Below are 17,861 nucleotides of genomic sequence, written 5' to 3' on the forward strand. Positions count from 1 at the left end.
TACTCTCTAGCAGACCCTGTGCCAAGTACTAGGGAAACAAAGATGAATGAAATGCAGCTTCTCTACGTAACAACCTCATAGCTTAGGGTCTTCACACTTCTGAGATTCTAGACCAAGCAGACACACTGCGGATGGATCAGTCTTACTGCTTCCTCTGCGCTGAGTGAGTGAAGATTTGCATGAATGAATACTTCACACACAACAAAATGGACATTTCAACGTCTTCGTCTGCAAGAACCAGGAAGCACCAACGCCACTGGCTGAAGCAACAGAAAATGTGTTGGCTTACATAACTATAAGTCCAGAGTGGGGTCAGTTTCAATGCTGACTTAATCCTGAGGGTCTGGATCCATTTTTCCTGGTAGTCCTTTGACTCAGACTTTCTCAAATCATTGGCTTCACCTCTAGAGTGGTGGAGAGATAGTGATAACTTTTCAGATTTTGTATTCTGCATCCAACCAGGTCCAGAGAAAGAGAGCAGACGTTTTCCCAGGAAAACAAGAATGAACTTGCCCAGAACCCTTGATTTCAGTGCCCCTGACTTGGGTCTTGTCCTATGCTGCAAAGACTGGTGGCTTCTCATCTCGCACACCTTAAACGTATGCAATGTTATGTGTCAGTTATATCTCAGTCAAGCTGGAAAGGGAAATAAAAAAACCCTGATGGCTTATTGTTGGGATTTGAAACCTTAGTTACATAAATTAAGTATCTCTTGGTTCCAAGAGATGTGTGTTTCTTTTGTGTTTCTTTTGTTTGTCTAGTACTTGGGGTTTGGTTTTTGCTCTGGCCACTCCCTCAGCCTCCATATCTAAGGCCAAGCTCAAAGGTAACCTTCCCAAATTATAACTCCGGATCCTAGTGAGGCACTTCAGGCTCTAAAAATCTTCATACAGACGGAAATTGTGTTGATCCGTCTTGCTTTCTTCTCTGCGATTACGAACTCCTCAAAGCCTGAGATTCTCTCTTGCCCCAAGAATGGAATCTACCATAACCCGATGCAAATGCTGATCGAAATTTACCAGGGCACACACGTGGCTCAGGCATAGGACCAGCTCACAGACGTGTTTTATGCATCCAGAAGCATATTTTAGAGAAACTTGAGTGTCTTCAGGCAGAGCACGATTCCCAGGCTTTGAGTATGAGTTCCTGCCACCCCAGCAGCCTTAAATCACACCACGTTTACATTGCCTGCTTGTCCCTGAAGGGATTTGAGACTGAGTAAAAGCCTGGCTTTTACCATGGTTTTGTTGCTGTTGTCGCTTGTTTGCTTGTCTGTTTTAAAGAGGACCCATCCTTCCATCATTTCTAATGTGAGGCTTTCCTGGTTCTATGAGAGCATCACTGCTTACATATTTAATATGACATTACTTTATTCTTGGTGATAACACAAAGGCAAATATCTGTACTGTCCTGTGGGTGTGAGCAGCTCTAACACTCTAAAGCCTGTGAGGATGATGACTTGCTATTTGCAACTCCAGAGAATATGTTTCTGCCTTGATTTAGAGTGACACAGGGGAGAGTAGTCCTACATAGCATAGATGCTCCTCCCATCCTTCGAAGAGTGATGCAAATTCGTTCCGGGCTCTTTGATCATTTTGGTGTATGTATTAGCTAGGATTAAGTTTGGTTGCAAGGGATTAAAAAAACAAAAACAACCATGTTTTAAACTGGACATTTGTTTATTTTGCTCCCACTTTAAGTGTCTAATTAGGCGGTCCAGGTCTGGAATAGGAGCCACAGGAGCTCAGGTTCTTTCTAATTTGCTGCTTCTTTCACCATCTTTAAGGCTTCCACATTGTGATTCATGAGGCTGCTTTAACTCCAGCCATCACGTTCACATTCCATCCAGCAAGAAAGAAACTAGAACAAGAGAGGGCACACACATCACACACATCTCCATTTATTTCTCATGGTCCAGGGTTCAGTCACCTGGCCATAACCAGCTACTAGATAAGTTGGGAAATAGGATTCTTCAGATAAAAATTGGGGGTTCAATCACTGCAGAAGAAAGGGAAAATGGACATTGAGAGATAGATAGGAATCTATTTCAATATATATAACAGAATCATTATTTCCATACCTTCATTTTTCATCTCTTGTGCAACAAACACAAAAATATTTTTCCCAGGAAAAAATACATATGTCCAAACATACTCAACACATCTGCAGTCAAAGCTGAAAAGTCCTAGTTTCCAGATGTATTATTTATTTTGATAATATCTATGTTTATAGTAAATAATAAATCTTTGCTATGGATTTTCTAAGTGCTAAGGTATTTTATATTGAGTGCCTAGGGCCATTTCTCTTTACTGGATTAATCTAATATCCGATGGATTTACCTGTTGAATTTTTCCATGAAAATGATTTTAAGTGCTGCAAGTAAACAATTGAGAGGAAAAAAAAAAAGAAAGATGCACCAACACATGAGCTTCATTTACAGAATTTAATTAGGAGCTCGCAGCCCACTGGACACAGCCCAGAGCCACATCAAGAGGCGTTTCAGAAAGCAAAAGGAAATGGGCCAAATAAAAACGGTGGAGCTGCCTGCAGAAGTAGGGAGGTGGCTACAATGTTATGTACCGTCATCCAAGAGGTAGTCAAGAAACCTGAAGGAAGGACATTTCTGCTGCAAGATATAAACTGACAGCCCACCTGTGAGGCCAAAGCATCTGCTGACAGATGGTGAGAGCAGAGGGCCATTCCCGCAGTGTGGTGCCTGGGGAGCACTGCTGTGGTGGCTGGGAAAACAGGGGACCTCGCTCTTGTTTAGGGCCTGCAGGACTGTCAGATGTTGGCTTGGGCAGCAGAGGACCCCACCTGCAGGCTTCCCCTTTGCCCCCAGCAGAGGTGTTGGGGCCTGTGGCTGCATCCATCCAACAGGAATCCGCACTGCTCCTCTCTATCTGGAGACTTGGGAGCTTCTGCAGAGAGCACTCAACTGTCCTTTCCCACGAGGTCAAGGGGAGAACCGGGACCCTTAGTCCTTGATGCCACCCAAGCAGCCCTGGCATCTCTGCAGTGAGACAAGCCATAGCTTTCGCCCTGTGAGTAGTGATGTGGCCCAAGAATTGGGCTTTACTCAGGGGCAATCAAACTGAGGGATTATAGAGTAAACAGAACATAGAAGGGGCTCCTGAGCACCCAGAACAAAAAGAAAGGGGTGCTCGAAACTCACCAGCTAAGCGGATTGAGGATATAGGCCCACATTTGCCAAATAGGACCAGAAAACAAAATGAAGGGAAGGATGACATCAGGACGATCCACAAAACCATACAGTCTCTAAAACAGAAATGAGAGACGGAATATACAGACAATGGCCAGACCATACATAAAAATAGAGCCCTGACCCACAGCCAGCAGCAAGCAACCAAGAAACCAACCCCTTATCTACAGTAACCAGCCCAGGAAGCCAGTGGCTGGGAGTCAGGCTTGCAGGGAGCCTGACTGCTATCTTGAGTAGCAATCCAGAAAGCCAAGCAAGGACTTCTGTGATGATCAGCCCCAAATGGTCAAGACTTTAAGGCAGCTTCTCTAATGTTTGTCCCCTCTTCCAGCTTAGGACTAAACAGAGAAAACCAAACATGCATTCCTAACAAATCACCTAGGATGCTGCACTTCTGGTTGACTGTCTACAGCCCCTCATGCCAGCAGCCCCCATCAGGGCACACCTGAAGCCTCCCTTTATTCCACTCTACAGCCGTCTCACTCCGCTGTCTGCCTTTGAGTCTCTGCCAAAACACAAGTGATGGTGGCTGACTCCTTTGCTAGCAAGCTCAGAATAAATGGCCTTTTCCTGTTCTCGTTTGGTTGGTCTTCATTTATTTCCACAGAAACTATGAACCCTGCAAAACTAACCTCATCCGCTCTCAAAGCAAACTCCCCATACATCATCACCTTTATTATCATTAATTATCACCTTTAGTCTCCTCTCCTGGAAAGCCTTCCCCTCTCTTCTCCATCCATCCATCACATGCCCTTTCTCAAAACCCTGCCACCTCCAAGACGCTACCCCAGACTAGAGGCGACTTTGGTCCACTTGATGCTCATCAGCTTCTGAAAGCCCTTGGCATTCCCCATCTCTGGAGTGCATCTGGGGACTTGGATTATTTGGCTCTGTATTATTGGCTGTCTTACTCTCTGATTCGAATGTGTTTGAATGTCCTTCCTACACATTCACTAAAGGGTCTTTTACAGCAGTACTGCTCAAAGTAGGGTCCACAGACAGCAGCAGCAGCCACTTGGAACATTTGAGAAATGCAAACTGATTGGACCCTGCCCCACACCTGTCTGATCAGAGGCTCTCTGGGCAGCTCCTGCACGCTGCAGTTTGAGAGGCACTGCCCTACACCTACTGGTGCTGTCCTTAGGTCATCGGAAGTGTTCAATGAATACTTGCAGAACTGAATTGATTGCTTCCTTCTGAATGAGTCAAAGCTTCAAACAGAAGCACTGCCTTTTGTCTTCAAGGACGGAACAAATGCAGCTGAACAATACCGCCTTGCCCTGAGAACGTGCGGTAAAACACACATTCAGAGGCAGCTCCTCCCCGCACCTCCTGCCTTCACACACTCGAGAGACTTCAAGAAGCAGAGGCTTTTATGGTCTGTGATGAGTGAGTTAAGTACTAGCAAATTCGGACTTAACAGTAGCGCCCAGGCTGCCCAGCAGATGGGAGGTGCTTGCAGAAGAAAGGAGGCTAACGACCGTGGAGAGGGCGGGTCCTCACCAGAGGCTGGGTCAAAAGCCAGACGCTCCAGGGAACGAAGTCTCATAACCTTCGAGCTGTCACCGCCAGAGAGGGGGGATTTCTCCCAGACAAATCCAAGGTCCACTCCCCCCGGGATGCAGTCAGGAAACTGGCATTAGTGCCATCAAGGCAAAACTGCCCAAAATGAAGTCTTTCTTCCCAAACACAGCCGCTTACGCAAAATCTGGACTCTGTAAGCAGTTGAAACCAATTGGAGAAGTCGAGGCTGTGAAATTCTCTTTCAGGGCAACCTTGCATGAGGGCTGCACAGAGTATGCAGCTACAGTCACCGTTAGAAGAAAATTAGCTGCACAGGCAGATCCTTGTTATGCCTCTATTAGCTTTACTTTAAGGAAGAAAGGCCAGATGACCAAGGGGGTTTTTTTGTTTGTTTTTTGTTTTTCTTATTTTTCAGAAAGCATATGAAGTTGGTAAGGAAAAGGACATCCGAAATTAGAGAAAGAGATGCACTGGCCTTGCGTGTAGACCCTTGGCAATCAGCGACTCTTCAAACCCTTTCTTTTTTACATCACGGTGTTTTCTGAATGGTCCATGGGGTGCTTTGGTAATGGGGGCAGCAAAGAGGGTCCAGGGACAGGCTGTGAGAGCCACTGGCTGCGTGAAAGGATCCAGACACAATGTGATGCAAAATCAGAGCTGCGCTGAGGGGATGGAAGAGGTCCCTTGGGTCCAACAGACTTCAGGTCACACCTGCCCACATAAGCTTGCTTCATTCCAAGAGCAGACTTCATTTGAAACACGCCATGCCTCTGCTGCACAGCTTTCATGCTCTTCTTAAGAATCACACTGAAGTCAGAGAACAGAATCTGAGGTTTGTTATTGGCAATGCTCTGTACGTTATGCCACCGATGTGAAAAACTGATCTAAAAAACGCAAATATATTAATAGCCCAATAATTCCTTCAACTCCCCTCCGAAGGAAAAACATTAGAATTCCGCACAAAGATGTGAGGCGGCCTGCAGACGAGAAGGCTGGTAAATACGTTAGAGCTGCCTAAAATGTGAGGCTTACCCTGGAACCATCTCAGCAATTAGCCACGCCAGTGCAGAATAAAGAACTAAAAGCCAATTACGGGTCCCCTGGGCCCCGGAGAGAGTTCATAAAAAATTAATGCCGGGTAAAATAGAAACCATCTAAACTACAGCTGGTGAACACGTGCAGTGCGCTTTGATCGCCAAGGCCCAGCAGCAAAGAGCATTTTCCACTATCATTTGTTAGACTGGAACATTCTTCTGTCTTACTTCCTGCCTGTGCTGAAAGGCGTTTTCAGGTCAGACACGAAGAGATGGGAAGTGAGGTTGGAGTGAGGATGGGAGGTTGGCCGGCACACTCAGAATAACCGGTTGTTCTAACTTGCTCGGGGTGACCAGGGGCTGCAGAAGATGAGCAGAAATAGCCAAATTCCATGAGGCCGAGCCATGGGAAAGAGCTCTCGGGGGTGGGAGTATCAGGGCTGAAGGGTCCAGGACTCGGGATAAATGTTGCTCTTTCTCTTCACTGGTGAGCTTAGGGGCTGACTTTGAGCCCTTGAGGGAAAAGACAATCTCTCTCTTGCTCCCCAAGGAATCCCCTGCAGCACCTAGCAGAATCCCTCGCCCATATGGAGGTCCAATAAAAACAAACACCGGCAAGGGTGGGTAGAGGCACCCCGCCCACAGGGATGGCCTCCACCAGGTACGGTTTGGCCACATCCCTCACCGTCTCCTACTCAGTACACTTAAAAAGCCCTGAGCAGGTGACTATTTGCCTGTCACCACTCAGAGGATGGAGAGGCAACTGGCATCTTCCAGGAGCCCCACTCTAGAGGGACCTTAGAACATGTAGGGTTGAAGGGAAATTTTGAGTAAGGGAGAGATGGTGGCTTGGTGAGAGTGTATTTTAGCTGAGACATTGAATTTGATTTCTGCAACAAACTTCAGTTCAAGTCTACAAACAATAAATGTTGGAGAGGGTGTGGAGAAGAAGGAACCCTCTTGCACTCTTGGTGGGAATGTAAATTGACGCGGCCACCGTGTGAACTTCAGTTCAAGTCCCAGATGTGTAACTGACTGGCTGTATGAACAAGTCCCTTTGTGTCTTCAAGCCTCAGTTTCCTTATTTGTGAACAGAGATGCTGCAGAGGGCTGTTTAGAGAATTAAATAGCCACCATGAAAGAGCTTCATATGGTATAAGTTACCAGGCAACCACAAGGTATTAATAGGGCACGATAGATCACAACTGGGTTTTCTATAATCAATCCCAATTTAAGGAGTAATAGAAGATACAGCTGCCTTTTTCAACGAAAGTATTTGGAAGCCAAATATTAAAAATCAAAACAAAATGCTTCTGATTTCTGTATCTTTCTAGGCTGTTCAGCTCTATGACACCCATTATACACATACATAAATACATATATATGCTTTACATATACCTAAAGTATACATTTTATGTATTTGTAAATATACATACATATATATCACAGAATTCCTGCATAATAAAATAATTGTATCCATATGAAAATTAAAATAAATGTAGTGCTAATAAATTATTTATATAATTTATTATGTATAGAGAGAGAGAGAGAACTTAGCACTATGGGAAATGAAATTAGTACTCTCACGGGACTAGAGACTATAAGAAGCCATGCCATGTGTGTCTCAAGATGATTTAATTAACTTGATTGTGTTCATCTATGACATACTTAATTTTTCTTTTCCTGTAGCACTATCTCCCTCTCAAAATGAGATCTTTACTGAAGTGTCCAAGTGTATATGGTTGAAATCAATGAAAGTGCGGAGAGAAGAGGTTAGTAGGAGTGACTCAGGTACTGAGTAGATTCACCAACATGCATAGACACCAAGTATTTCTGGTGGATCACGCCCACGTGGTACAGCTAGTATTTCAGATGCTACTTGAACAACTCCTAGTTACCTTTGTGATAGGAAACATGCGGCAAAAAGACACACAGTGACAGGAAGGACTCTGGCACCGTTGTCTGCAAACCTCACAGCAGAAACTGCCGAGTGAGCATCAAAGAAATGAGAACTTGCTCCATTCCTCAGTTGTATCTTAGTGCCCACACATGCGATTATGCAACGGTCTTTGGCTCGCTTTAGAAATCCATAGAGCTTATCCAGAAGTTCTGCTGCTGCGATGACCCTGCAGAACATCCAGTCCTCTCCATTTCCGGCCTGACCTCACTGGAAGCTCTTCCTCCTGTTTCCAAGTTTAGTTGTCTCTGATCTGCTCCCCTTTAGAATAGTCTTGCAGGCCTGGTTCTAGGGCTTTGCCTTGTCAGCAAGAAGATGTTGTGTGACATCGCCGACATCTACAACAGGCAGCAGCAGGGCCCTTGGACAAGTGAGTGCCATAAACTGGGGCACCACGTTGAAGCTGGCACCCTCAGGTCTCATTAGAGGAGTTTGGTGAGATGCCCAGGCAGGTCTGCCCTTTGACCTGCTTGGATGCGGGCTTCCAAAGACAGCGGGCAACAACACAAAAGCTGGTCCATTCGCTTGTCATACTTCATCTAAAAATCCTTCTCTGACCCACTCCCCTGACAGCTTCCTTGTGTTGCTAGGGTTTTCATTTGCTTCGTTAGAAAGACACCCATACCTATTCTCACATACACAACTGCAACCGGCCAGTTATAAATGGAATCCCCCACTGACAAGAGTGAATTGCAGATGTAACTCCTGAAGACCTGCTTCACTGAAAACTAAAAGTGCTGCTGCTGATTCCCCCATACACCAAAACATCCTAAATTATTGGCAAGTTAAATCTTCACTTCCCTGATAATGAGGAAGTCGAGATAATATCAACTTTTAGAAAAAGTTAAAATATTCATGCATAGAGGTTGTTCAGTTCACACCTGCTGTTACTGGCAATATTCAATGTTAGCGCTGTGCTAGGCGTTGCACACGGTGTTTTGGATGTATCCTCTTCTTTTTTTATTTATTTATTTTTTTGCGGTACGCGGGCCTCTCACTGCTGTGGCCTCTCCCATTGAGGAGCTCAGGCTCCGGATGCGCAGGCTCAGTGGCCATGGCTTACGGGCCCAGCCGCTCCGCGGCATGTGGGATCTTCCCAGACCGGGGCACGAACCCGTGTCCCCTGCATTGGCAGGCGGACTCTCAGCCACTGCGCCACCAGGGAAGCCCAGTAACCTCTTCTTTGATCTTCAGAACCTGTGAAGTAGACACGCTCATGATCGCCACTCTACAGGTGAGGGAACTGAGGTGCAGAGACATCGAGTAATTTGCCCAAGGTCACACAAGTAGCAGGTGAGGAAGCCTAGATTCTAGCCTCAGTTGTCATATTACCCTTGGGACCTGCAGAGCTCCTATTGGACTGGAGCCCACACCTGCACACACATGTGTGCACACGAACGTGCACACATGCACACACACAGGTAGCTGGCATTCTGGCAATTTTAACGAAGCAAGCCTTGTTTGCAGTGCATCCCCGTTATCTGGTGCTAGATGTGGTTTTTAACTGCTGCTGTCCTTTCAGTTAACACCTTTGTTATAAATTTGTGGAATTACTGTTAAGTTTCACTTCTGTTGATCATTACGTTCATATGCATTGCTACGTTACCATTTTATTTGCTGTTTTTTCACAATGCTTTATTATCACTGAATGCTTTTTATCCGCAAAAGCAAGATAAGTGGGAAAGGTGGATGTGGGGTCTCTTATTTGCTTCTGTGGTCATGGAGTCTGGGCACCACCAGAGTAAGGAATGGAATTGAGCAAACCAAGCAGGCTTTGCCCTGTGTCTGTGCTGGTGAAGCTGTTTATAGCTTCCTAAGCCCTCTCAACTCTTGATATCTTTGTCATCAACATTTTGCAGGAAGATCTCCTCCCTTCAAACTTGGAAGACTTCATCTGTAAGAGATCCAGTTCTAGTTGACTTTTCTCATATTTTATATAGTCTTTTAAGTTTAAAAAGTCTTGGAGTGTCTTTAAACAAGTCCAGTCAGAACTCTGGAGGTGCTAGGAAGCCAGTGCAGGGCTGAAGCATCTTCTGGGTGGTTCTGCAGTCCTCCCATTGCCCCTGGACACACACTCACATCACACACTCACACAGACAGGCACACACTCACATACAGGCACACTTTCACAAATACCCTTATGCACACAAACACACACACACTCAGATCAGTTGTTTGCTGGGTATAGAGTTTCAGTTTTGCAAGATGAAGAAGTTCTGTCGCTTGGTTGCACAACAATGTGATATACTTGTCACCACTGAATTGTACACTGGAGAATAATTAAGATGGTAAACTTTACGTTATGTGTATTTTGCTACAATTACAAAGAACAATAATAATAAAGACAGAGATATTCACGCGAGTGATAAGCACACAAGTGCATTAGTTCACTCTCATGCCTAAGGAGAAAAGAGCTTTCCTCCGTGTGTCCTCCTGGAGGGCCCAGCCATGAGGAGACAGTCCTGCAATCCACTGCTCCCCGGGATGGTAGACTAAGGGTGACAGCAAAGCGCTGGCCAGAGGGAACCACGCCCAGGAAAGCTGAAGCAGGAGAAGCTTCTGCTCTCTGGATCTGTCGCTGGCGCACTGGCGTGGATTCCATCTCTCTTAAAAGAAGACGGAAAGGAGCTCTGTCAGAGGAAGGGTCCTTTCTCAGAAGCCAAGCTCTATTGTGGCAGCCGCTTGATGGTGCTTTATAAATTCCTTCTTGGGGCTTCAAATGCCGCGGTCAGACGTTGTGACAGCTCCCCTGAGGCTCTGAGAAAGGTGTGAAGGGAGACAGAGGGCCACTCCCTCACCAGCTGTTCACAGATGTGGCTGCATCGAGATTGTAAACTTTTCACTCAGCCTGCATCTTATCCTCCCCCCAGCCCCACCTCCTCCTAGAGTGGAAAGTTTCCCCCCAACTCCTAAGGCTCAAGGGCACTGGAGGAAAAAGTCTCCCCCGAGAGAGGGAGAGGTTGAGAGGTTTGGCATCTTTGAAGGCTCATTGTCATTTATGTCCACTCACCTTCCTGTGCCACAACATCTATAACCAACAAAATCCAGATCCTGTTTCAGCTGGAAAAAACCAGTTGGGTCCAGACGTGACTGAGATTTTTGTTTGTTTGTTTGGGATGTGAAGTTCTGCATGTAAATCAAATAGAGTCTGCTGGAAAAGTCATCCCCTGAGCAAATAGTCTGCTTCCCCGGTATTGCCAAGTAGGAGAAAGATGGGAGTTTCTTTGGAGAGAAGAGTGTCCATATCATATAAGTGAAAACTCAGAATCAAAGAGTCAAATTAAGGGAACTTGGAATCCCTCCGCCCGTGCATCTCCTGTTTACCTACAGCTCCCAAAGGCTGCTACATGCTTCTGAGGGGAGCCAGGATCCCTAGGTGATGTGTTCAGGCCTTCTTGCCCTCCCCCTGGCGGAGACAACGAGGTATAAATTGCAGCTTGCTTCAAGGTTCAATCAACAGGATGTTGGGATCGTGACCCCTTTGGTTGCAGAGAAATGGGAAGAGGTGCCAGGGCTTATGCACCCGAGAGGATGCACATCTCCCCAGAGGTCCCGTCCCGAGCCTGTGAGGCCAGGGAACGTGGCGGGCAGAGCTCCATTTTCCCGGTGACTTTCCCACCGGAGTTTCCTCTCTCCAGGCCATGGTTGTGGCCCTACAGCAGTGCTGGGAAGGGAGCGAGAGGGACTGGCCTTGGCCGTACTGTGATGAAAGGTCCACTGCCTGATGTGCCAGTCCTGGAACTGTTTGCTCTGAGGTCACCTTGTCTCTGCTCTCATCTGCCTGGGTGGGCGTGGGGAGGCTGTGAAGAAAGGGGTCCCCACCGGAGCCCTGCCCACTCTCCTTAGAGAGGCCTGCTCGCGAGGCTGGCCTGGCTTCATCAGGGGCCTCCAATTTCAGGAGTCGTCCCCCACTCCTTGACCTAGAGGCATGGCTCGAGGTGTCTACATTGTACAGTCAGGGTGGTTTATGTCGAGCGCCTGCTTCCTCCTGGTGAGCCTGGAGACTCATCTGTGCCAGGCAGAGGGGCCCTCTGTGAGCAGCTCCAATAAAACTCCTGGGCTCTGGGTCTCTGATGGTCTCCCTGGTGACGCCATTTCACACGTCTTGTCACAGTCTGTAGCTGGGAGGTCAAGCATGGGCTGTGTGACTCCAGCGGGTGAGGACCGTTGTCACTTTGTACCTGGCTTCCTTTGGCCTTTGCCCCATGTGCTTTTTCCCTTTGCTGATTTTGCTTTGTACCGTCTTACTGTCCTAAATCATAGCGGTGAGGATGACAGGCTGGTGGGTCCACCTTGTGATTCATCGAACCTCGGGTGGTCTTGGGGTCCTTCCTCCCAACACAGGCGTGGTGGCGCCATCTTTGCAGGTTGTGTTTCCCTGACCCCTTCGTTAACGGACTGGAATTGACTGCAGCAAATGGGAGACAGTGGGGGGAGTGAGGACGGGGAAGAAAGAAACGAGCTAGAGTGGTCCTTCCTCCTACGGGAACCCAGGCAGTGTTTCTGGTAAAGGGTGGAGCGCTGGTGGTCCCAGTCTCGGCCACACGACCCCAGCCCGCATGCCATGATGATGCCACGTCCTCCCTGCTCTGGCTGCCTCATCTGCCCCTACTTGGTACCTTGTCTTTTCCATCACCTGTGTAACCAATCTCCTGCGTTAAATTCCCTCTTTTCAAAATACCTCAAGTCATTTTTGTTTTCCTAGCTGAACACCAGCTGCTACATTCCTTAAATACATACACTGTGCCACCTCCATGCCAAGCAAATGATGTTCAGAGACAAGACACCTTAGACCTGAGTCTATGCACCCAGCTGCCCCTGCAGAGGTCACATTTTCTCCCCCAGGCTCACCGTATGGTCAGAAAACTTTGTGCTGATTTCTAAGACCCAGGACTGTGGGCAAAGGGTCTGTAACGTGGGTGGGCTTCAACCACCCATGCTAGGGCTTGGTGCCCTCAGACACTCTCTTACGGACACTATTTGTTGGGCAAGGGAAAGCCATTGTGTGCTTAATGCTCCTCGGCTGGTGAGTTAGAAAGTTAACCAGCATGTATGCATGTTCAGACAATAATCAGTGAGTCTCGGGCCAAAAGTGTCACTGTGGTAGTGGTTTTGAGGGTAGCAAGCCTGTCCCAAAGGCACAACACAGCCAGGAATCCTAGGGGGACCTGGCAACTGTGTAACCTAATCTGGAGGGTGTAGGGCTGACCACTCTTCCGCGGACCCCACGTGGGCAAGGGTGGCTAGGAATCCAGGACACTCCTGGTCCAGAGTTTTAGGGAAAATTATATATCTCATCTTAGACATGATGGGTTGCAGGTTATCACTGGGACATGCCAAGTGAAGATGGCTGGTGGGCAGTTAGAGAGGGGAGTCTGAAGCTCTGGAAAGATTATGACTAAAGACCTAGATGTGGGAGAAGTCAGGATGGAAACTGAAATCATGGTGATTGCTGAAATTATCAAGGGAGCCTGTGTAGCATATGGAGGAACTCCAGAGGGCTCATCTCAGAGGCCGGGGGAAAGACCTTCAAGGCAAGAGCGGGCAACAGAGTTCAGCGCCTCCAAAGGTTAAGTAAATGGGAACTGGATCCTGTCCTTTGGATCTAGCACAGGCCATGGATGACCCTGAACTACAGTTTCAGTAGAATGATGGGGGCAGAAGCATGCAATGAAGAGGGGAGAGAAGGAATGATAGCTGGGGGATGTGGGTTGAGCAAGGGTTTCTTAAAATACTAAAGAGACTTGAAGTTGAATGAATACATGCTGATGGGAGGGAACTGCTAGAGACAGGGAGCCTGAAGGTACAGGAGGGAGAGTGGAGAAGCTGTACAACAAGGCCCTGAAGAAGGTGACAGGGAACACAGGCAAAGGGGGGACACAGCACACTTGGCCATGTACAAGGTGGGAAACTTTCTACTGTAGTAATAAGAAGAAACAGGGAAAAGATGGGTAAGTTTGCAGGCGAGTGCATAGATCTGGTAGCAAAAAACAGAGAATTCTTAAACAGTGGCATCTTTTTTTTTCCTAGTAAATTAGATCAAGTGACAGGGTCAGAAATACGAAGACAGTAAAGAAGGTTAGAAATAGCCACGACTGGAAATAGGAGTCTATAGAGGTATAAAGACTCAGAGGAAAAGAAAATACGGAAAATTTTAGAAGGACATTTTTCTTTTCTTTTTCTTCCATTATTTGAAAAGAAACCAAAATGGTTTTCAGAGAAAAAGAATGTCATTTTCTAATTTTTGTAACACTCTTAAAGGTATTTACTCATCTTCCCTCCAGCTGGGCATCCCCCCACCCCGGAAGGAAATCTTGTGGTTAGGTGGTGGCGAGCCTCTGTGGATGGTTCAGGAATGTAGCCCATGCCCCTCAGCTTTATTTACCCAAGAAGGACAAGTTCCTTGCTGTGCATGGTCACAGCTGTCTGTGACTTGTCTGTAGGAGGGCAGACCCTTCCCTCCTGCCAAGCCGCACCAGCCACCCTCGGAATCCTGGAGGACGAAAACGTTCCCTTGTGAAGGAAGACCCCTCCTTCCCAGCCTTCTGACCAAAGTGGGTGAGGGGAAGGGGGCGGAGTCTGCCAGGCACTGCAGGGCACTCTGCCCGGTGCTCCCAGCCACCAGGTTGGAAACTGGGAGAAAGGGGGGCCGGGGTGGGGGGCACGCCAGAATAACAGCAGCATGGCTGGGGTAACTAGCAAGTCCCAGAGACAGCTGCTTCTCCAGCTTTCAAGAAGGGGGAGGAGAAAACGCTGCGAGATGGGGGGAGGAAGCGGGGGGGCCCTTAGGAAGTTATTTAAGAGCTAACTTTCCTGTCGTTTAGCCTGTGTCCTTTGGAGGGAGTACTCCAGAGACGCCCAGAGCCAGCCTGCGCTGGGACACCTCGGTAGGGGACCGCAGGTAAGCAGCCGCCCCTTCTGCCGGGGCATCCCGCAGCCCTGCGTCCACCTCCTGCCCCTGGGTTTCCGGGCCGATCCGTCAGTTGGTGCCCGCAGTGCAGGGGAGAGGGAATCGGAAGCAGCCCCAGCGGTCCAGTGCCGTTCTTCGCCCCTTACTCCGCATCTACCCAGCCCCACTTCCGAGCGGGCCTTCTCTCAGGCATCCCGCGAAGCCTCCCTAAAGGCGCTGCTGCCTGAAAAGGGCCACAAAGGGGCAACTGGGGTGCTCCCCCAAAGGACAGCCCCACCCCTTTCTTCAGGGGAGCGGACTATGGAGAGAGGATGCAGAAGGTTGCAGAGGGGGGCAGGCAGGGCCAGGTAAGAACACCTGCTTGGCTGGCACTGCGAGTGGTCCAGCTCTGCTCTCCATGGCTGGCACCCCATCCCCGCAGCCGCAGGGAGCCGCACTGGAGCCCCTGCCCCAGCCCAGACCTGACAAGGAGGCGGCGCTTCTGCCCACCTGCGCTCACCCAGCCTGGCCTGCACCCGGGGAGCACCTGGGGCGCCCCAGTCTCTGCTTTAATGGTTCTCTCTCCCAACGGGCTACCGCACTGCTCTGCGCTGGTCTGTCCAAATATTCCCCTCCGCTAGCAACCCTGCAGCCCACCCCGGCCATTCCCCACCAGAGGAAGGCTTTTTCCTGCTTTCTCTCTATCCTTAGCCCTTCTCTCTCTCCTCCCCCCACCCCTTAACCCACTAGAGCCTGTAAATCTGACCGCAGGTATTTCTGGATACCCACTCAGACTTCACACTTCCCAACGCTACTGTCCGCTTCCAAGCCCCAGTGCCTTTGGAAGCGGCTCCAGCTGTGCTGCCTGTTTGCTCCACATGTTTCTGGGACAGTCTGCTCCCCTCGCCTCTGTAAGGGCTACTCCTCCTCTTCTGAGGGTGCGGAAAACAGCCGAATAAGCAGAGCCGTGACTGGGTGATCCAGGTGATCAAGAGGAAAGCTTCACTGGGGCCAGAAACAAGGTGTCCCTTCATTTGGTCTGTTGGTCAACAGGACCCCGACAGGAGGTGTGGTGATTAAACTGGTTGTTTGTCCACACAAACTCCAAAGGAGGGGAAGCAGGCTTGGAGCAAGGGCAGTGTTAGCCGACCCAGTAAGTTTAGCGAGCGGGCTATTTATAGCCCTATTTACTATTGCAGTGGCCTCCGCCTCACCTACCCAAAATCTCCCCTCCCTTGTCCCGCTTCCTGTGGTCCTGACTCCAAAGCAGTGACCACCTTCTCACACCCTACGAGTGAGTTCACTTAAGAATCTTGTTGGGCTCATCCGTACCCCCACTCCTAGACTGGAAGCTTTCAAGGCAAGCATCCTTCTGTTTTGTTCTCCGATGTACCCCAAGTACCCAGAACGCATAGGGGGGCCCGCGATACATATTGGCTGAATTAACTTGCAGACATGAATGCTTGAAAGGATGCCACTGATCTGGATATGGGTGTATGAGTTTATTCTTATAGTGATGTAGGCCTCATACGTCTATATAAAATGGGCAGAGGTACATGCATAGGATAGCAAACGTTTCTTTCAAGAGATTGCCTTTAGGGGGAATGAGAAAAAGACCCTGCTTTCCAAAATCTTTTACATTTTTCATTTCTTCAAATAAGGCTTCTTTCTTCTGCTTCCCATATGTTTTGACAAACACGAAATCTCCCCGAGATCCTTGGGGAGCTGTACTCCATCATTCGACTCATCCTGCCTGCCACATCTCAGGGTTCATTTATGCGAAACTCACAATGTGCTGCTCAAGAGCCGTCACAGACAGACGTGTCTCCCTGGTTTTGAGTCCTTATCACAAATGCAACTGGCTTCACTTTCCTTTCCGTGCCTCCTTTTCTCCCCCCAAGGAGCCTGTGAGACTGAGAATGTCGGAGTCCTCGGAGGCCACCTTTGGAGGCAGGAGAGCTATTCCCCCCAACACCTCCAACGCATCAGAGAATGATCCCCCCACCATGGAGCTTCAGGGCCTGGTGCCCCGGGGCTTCAACCTGCAAGGTACAGTCACCTCCTGGGCCGCCACGGCCTACCCTCCCCGCGGGTGCTGGCTCAGCACCCTCTGTCTCCACTGAACTCCCACAAAAACTGGTCCCCTGCCCGTCTCTGGTTTTAAAGAAAAGCCTCCCAAACCCCTTTTGAGGAGTAAAAGCACCAAAGACCAGGATTCTTGTCCCAGTTCTGCCACTTAATGGCTTTGTAACCTAAGGAAGTCACCTCTGCAAAACAAGGGCATTAGCTGAGTCTTCTGCCAGCCCTGCTGTTTTGTTTTTAAGAATGTTCTCTAGCTGGAAGTTTCCACTTCCAAAACACTGTGGCTTTTGTGATTGTCTAGCTCACACCTCCTTCCTGCCCCGTCCCCGCATCCATCGCTGTGAATCTCAGAGCTGGTGAGAGATGCTGGACCCTGACGGTAATGGAGGTGGAAGCCCTCTGCTTCTCTCCAGGGCAGGCTGGGGGGCAGGTGGGGCGAGCTGCTTCCCCTGCTCTCGCCTCCGCCCATCCGGAGGGACCTGCTCTGGGAGCAGCCGCCAGCCCACTGACCTCCACTCAGCCCTGTCAGATGTGACAGGGCCCAGGTACCAGCAGTGGCTTGGTGACACAGACACCGTTCCCTTGGGCCATGGCAGGGACATTCAGACTCACGTCCCTGAATGGCATCCAGCGGGGAGCACATTTTGTCAGTTGCACACAGGCACCCAAACCCACTTTTGCTCCTGAGGGGCTCTGTGTATGCTTTCACTGGGGGGTAAACACCCACTTGTAGGGGTAGGTGCCCACGATCACCCTGTGGTGTGTGGTTAATCTGCCTTGCCCGAAAGAGACCAAGAGGTTGAAAGCAAAGGGAAAGGACAACGTTGATTACGAACAAACCCAGAAAGTCAGAGAACAGCCTGGATCTGGTGGGCAAGTTTGATTGTGTTAGTATCATGTCTGGACGGTGTGATATCCAATTGTGAAGACAGAGAGATATCCAGTGCCAGCCGTGGAGTACCATCCAAACTGGGAGCAGGGGGCTCACGGGACTGAGGGGCACCTTTGGTTGAGTCAAGGGGCCAAGACAAGGTGTGAACTTGGAGTTCTGAGCTCTCTTCCTACTAGCTGCTGCACTCTCTAAAACGCCACCATTAGAACCACAGAAATGAGTTTTAAAGGACTTGCTAGTCAACTCATCTAAATCCCCAT

General features: G+C 48.8%; 1 protein-coding gene across 1 annotated transcript in view; it reads left to right on the forward strand.

The window, feature by feature from the left end:
- Nucleotides 1-14,591: 14,591 nt before the first annotated feature.
- The window catches only part of F13A1 (coagulation factor XIII A chain), a 140,731-nt gene continuing 137,461 nt past the window's right edge, over nt 14,592-17,861 (forward strand). The window contains exons 1-2 of the mRNA XM_082638477.1: nt 14,592-14,639; nt 16,529-16,676. Of these exons, the coding sequence (XP_082494603.1) occupies nt 16,547-16,676 (130 nt within the window). The 5' untranslated portion in view covers nt 14,592-14,639; nt 16,529-16,546. The remainder of the gene's footprint in view (nt 14,640-16,528; nt 16,677-17,861) is intronic.

The sequence above is a fragment of the Mesoplodon mirus genome (genome assembly GCF_964341445.2).
Source record: "Mesoplodon mirus genome assembly, chromosome: 12".
Taxonomy (NCBI): Eukaryota; Metazoa; Chordata; class Mammalia; order Artiodactyla; family Ziphiidae; genus Mesoplodon; species Mesoplodon mirus.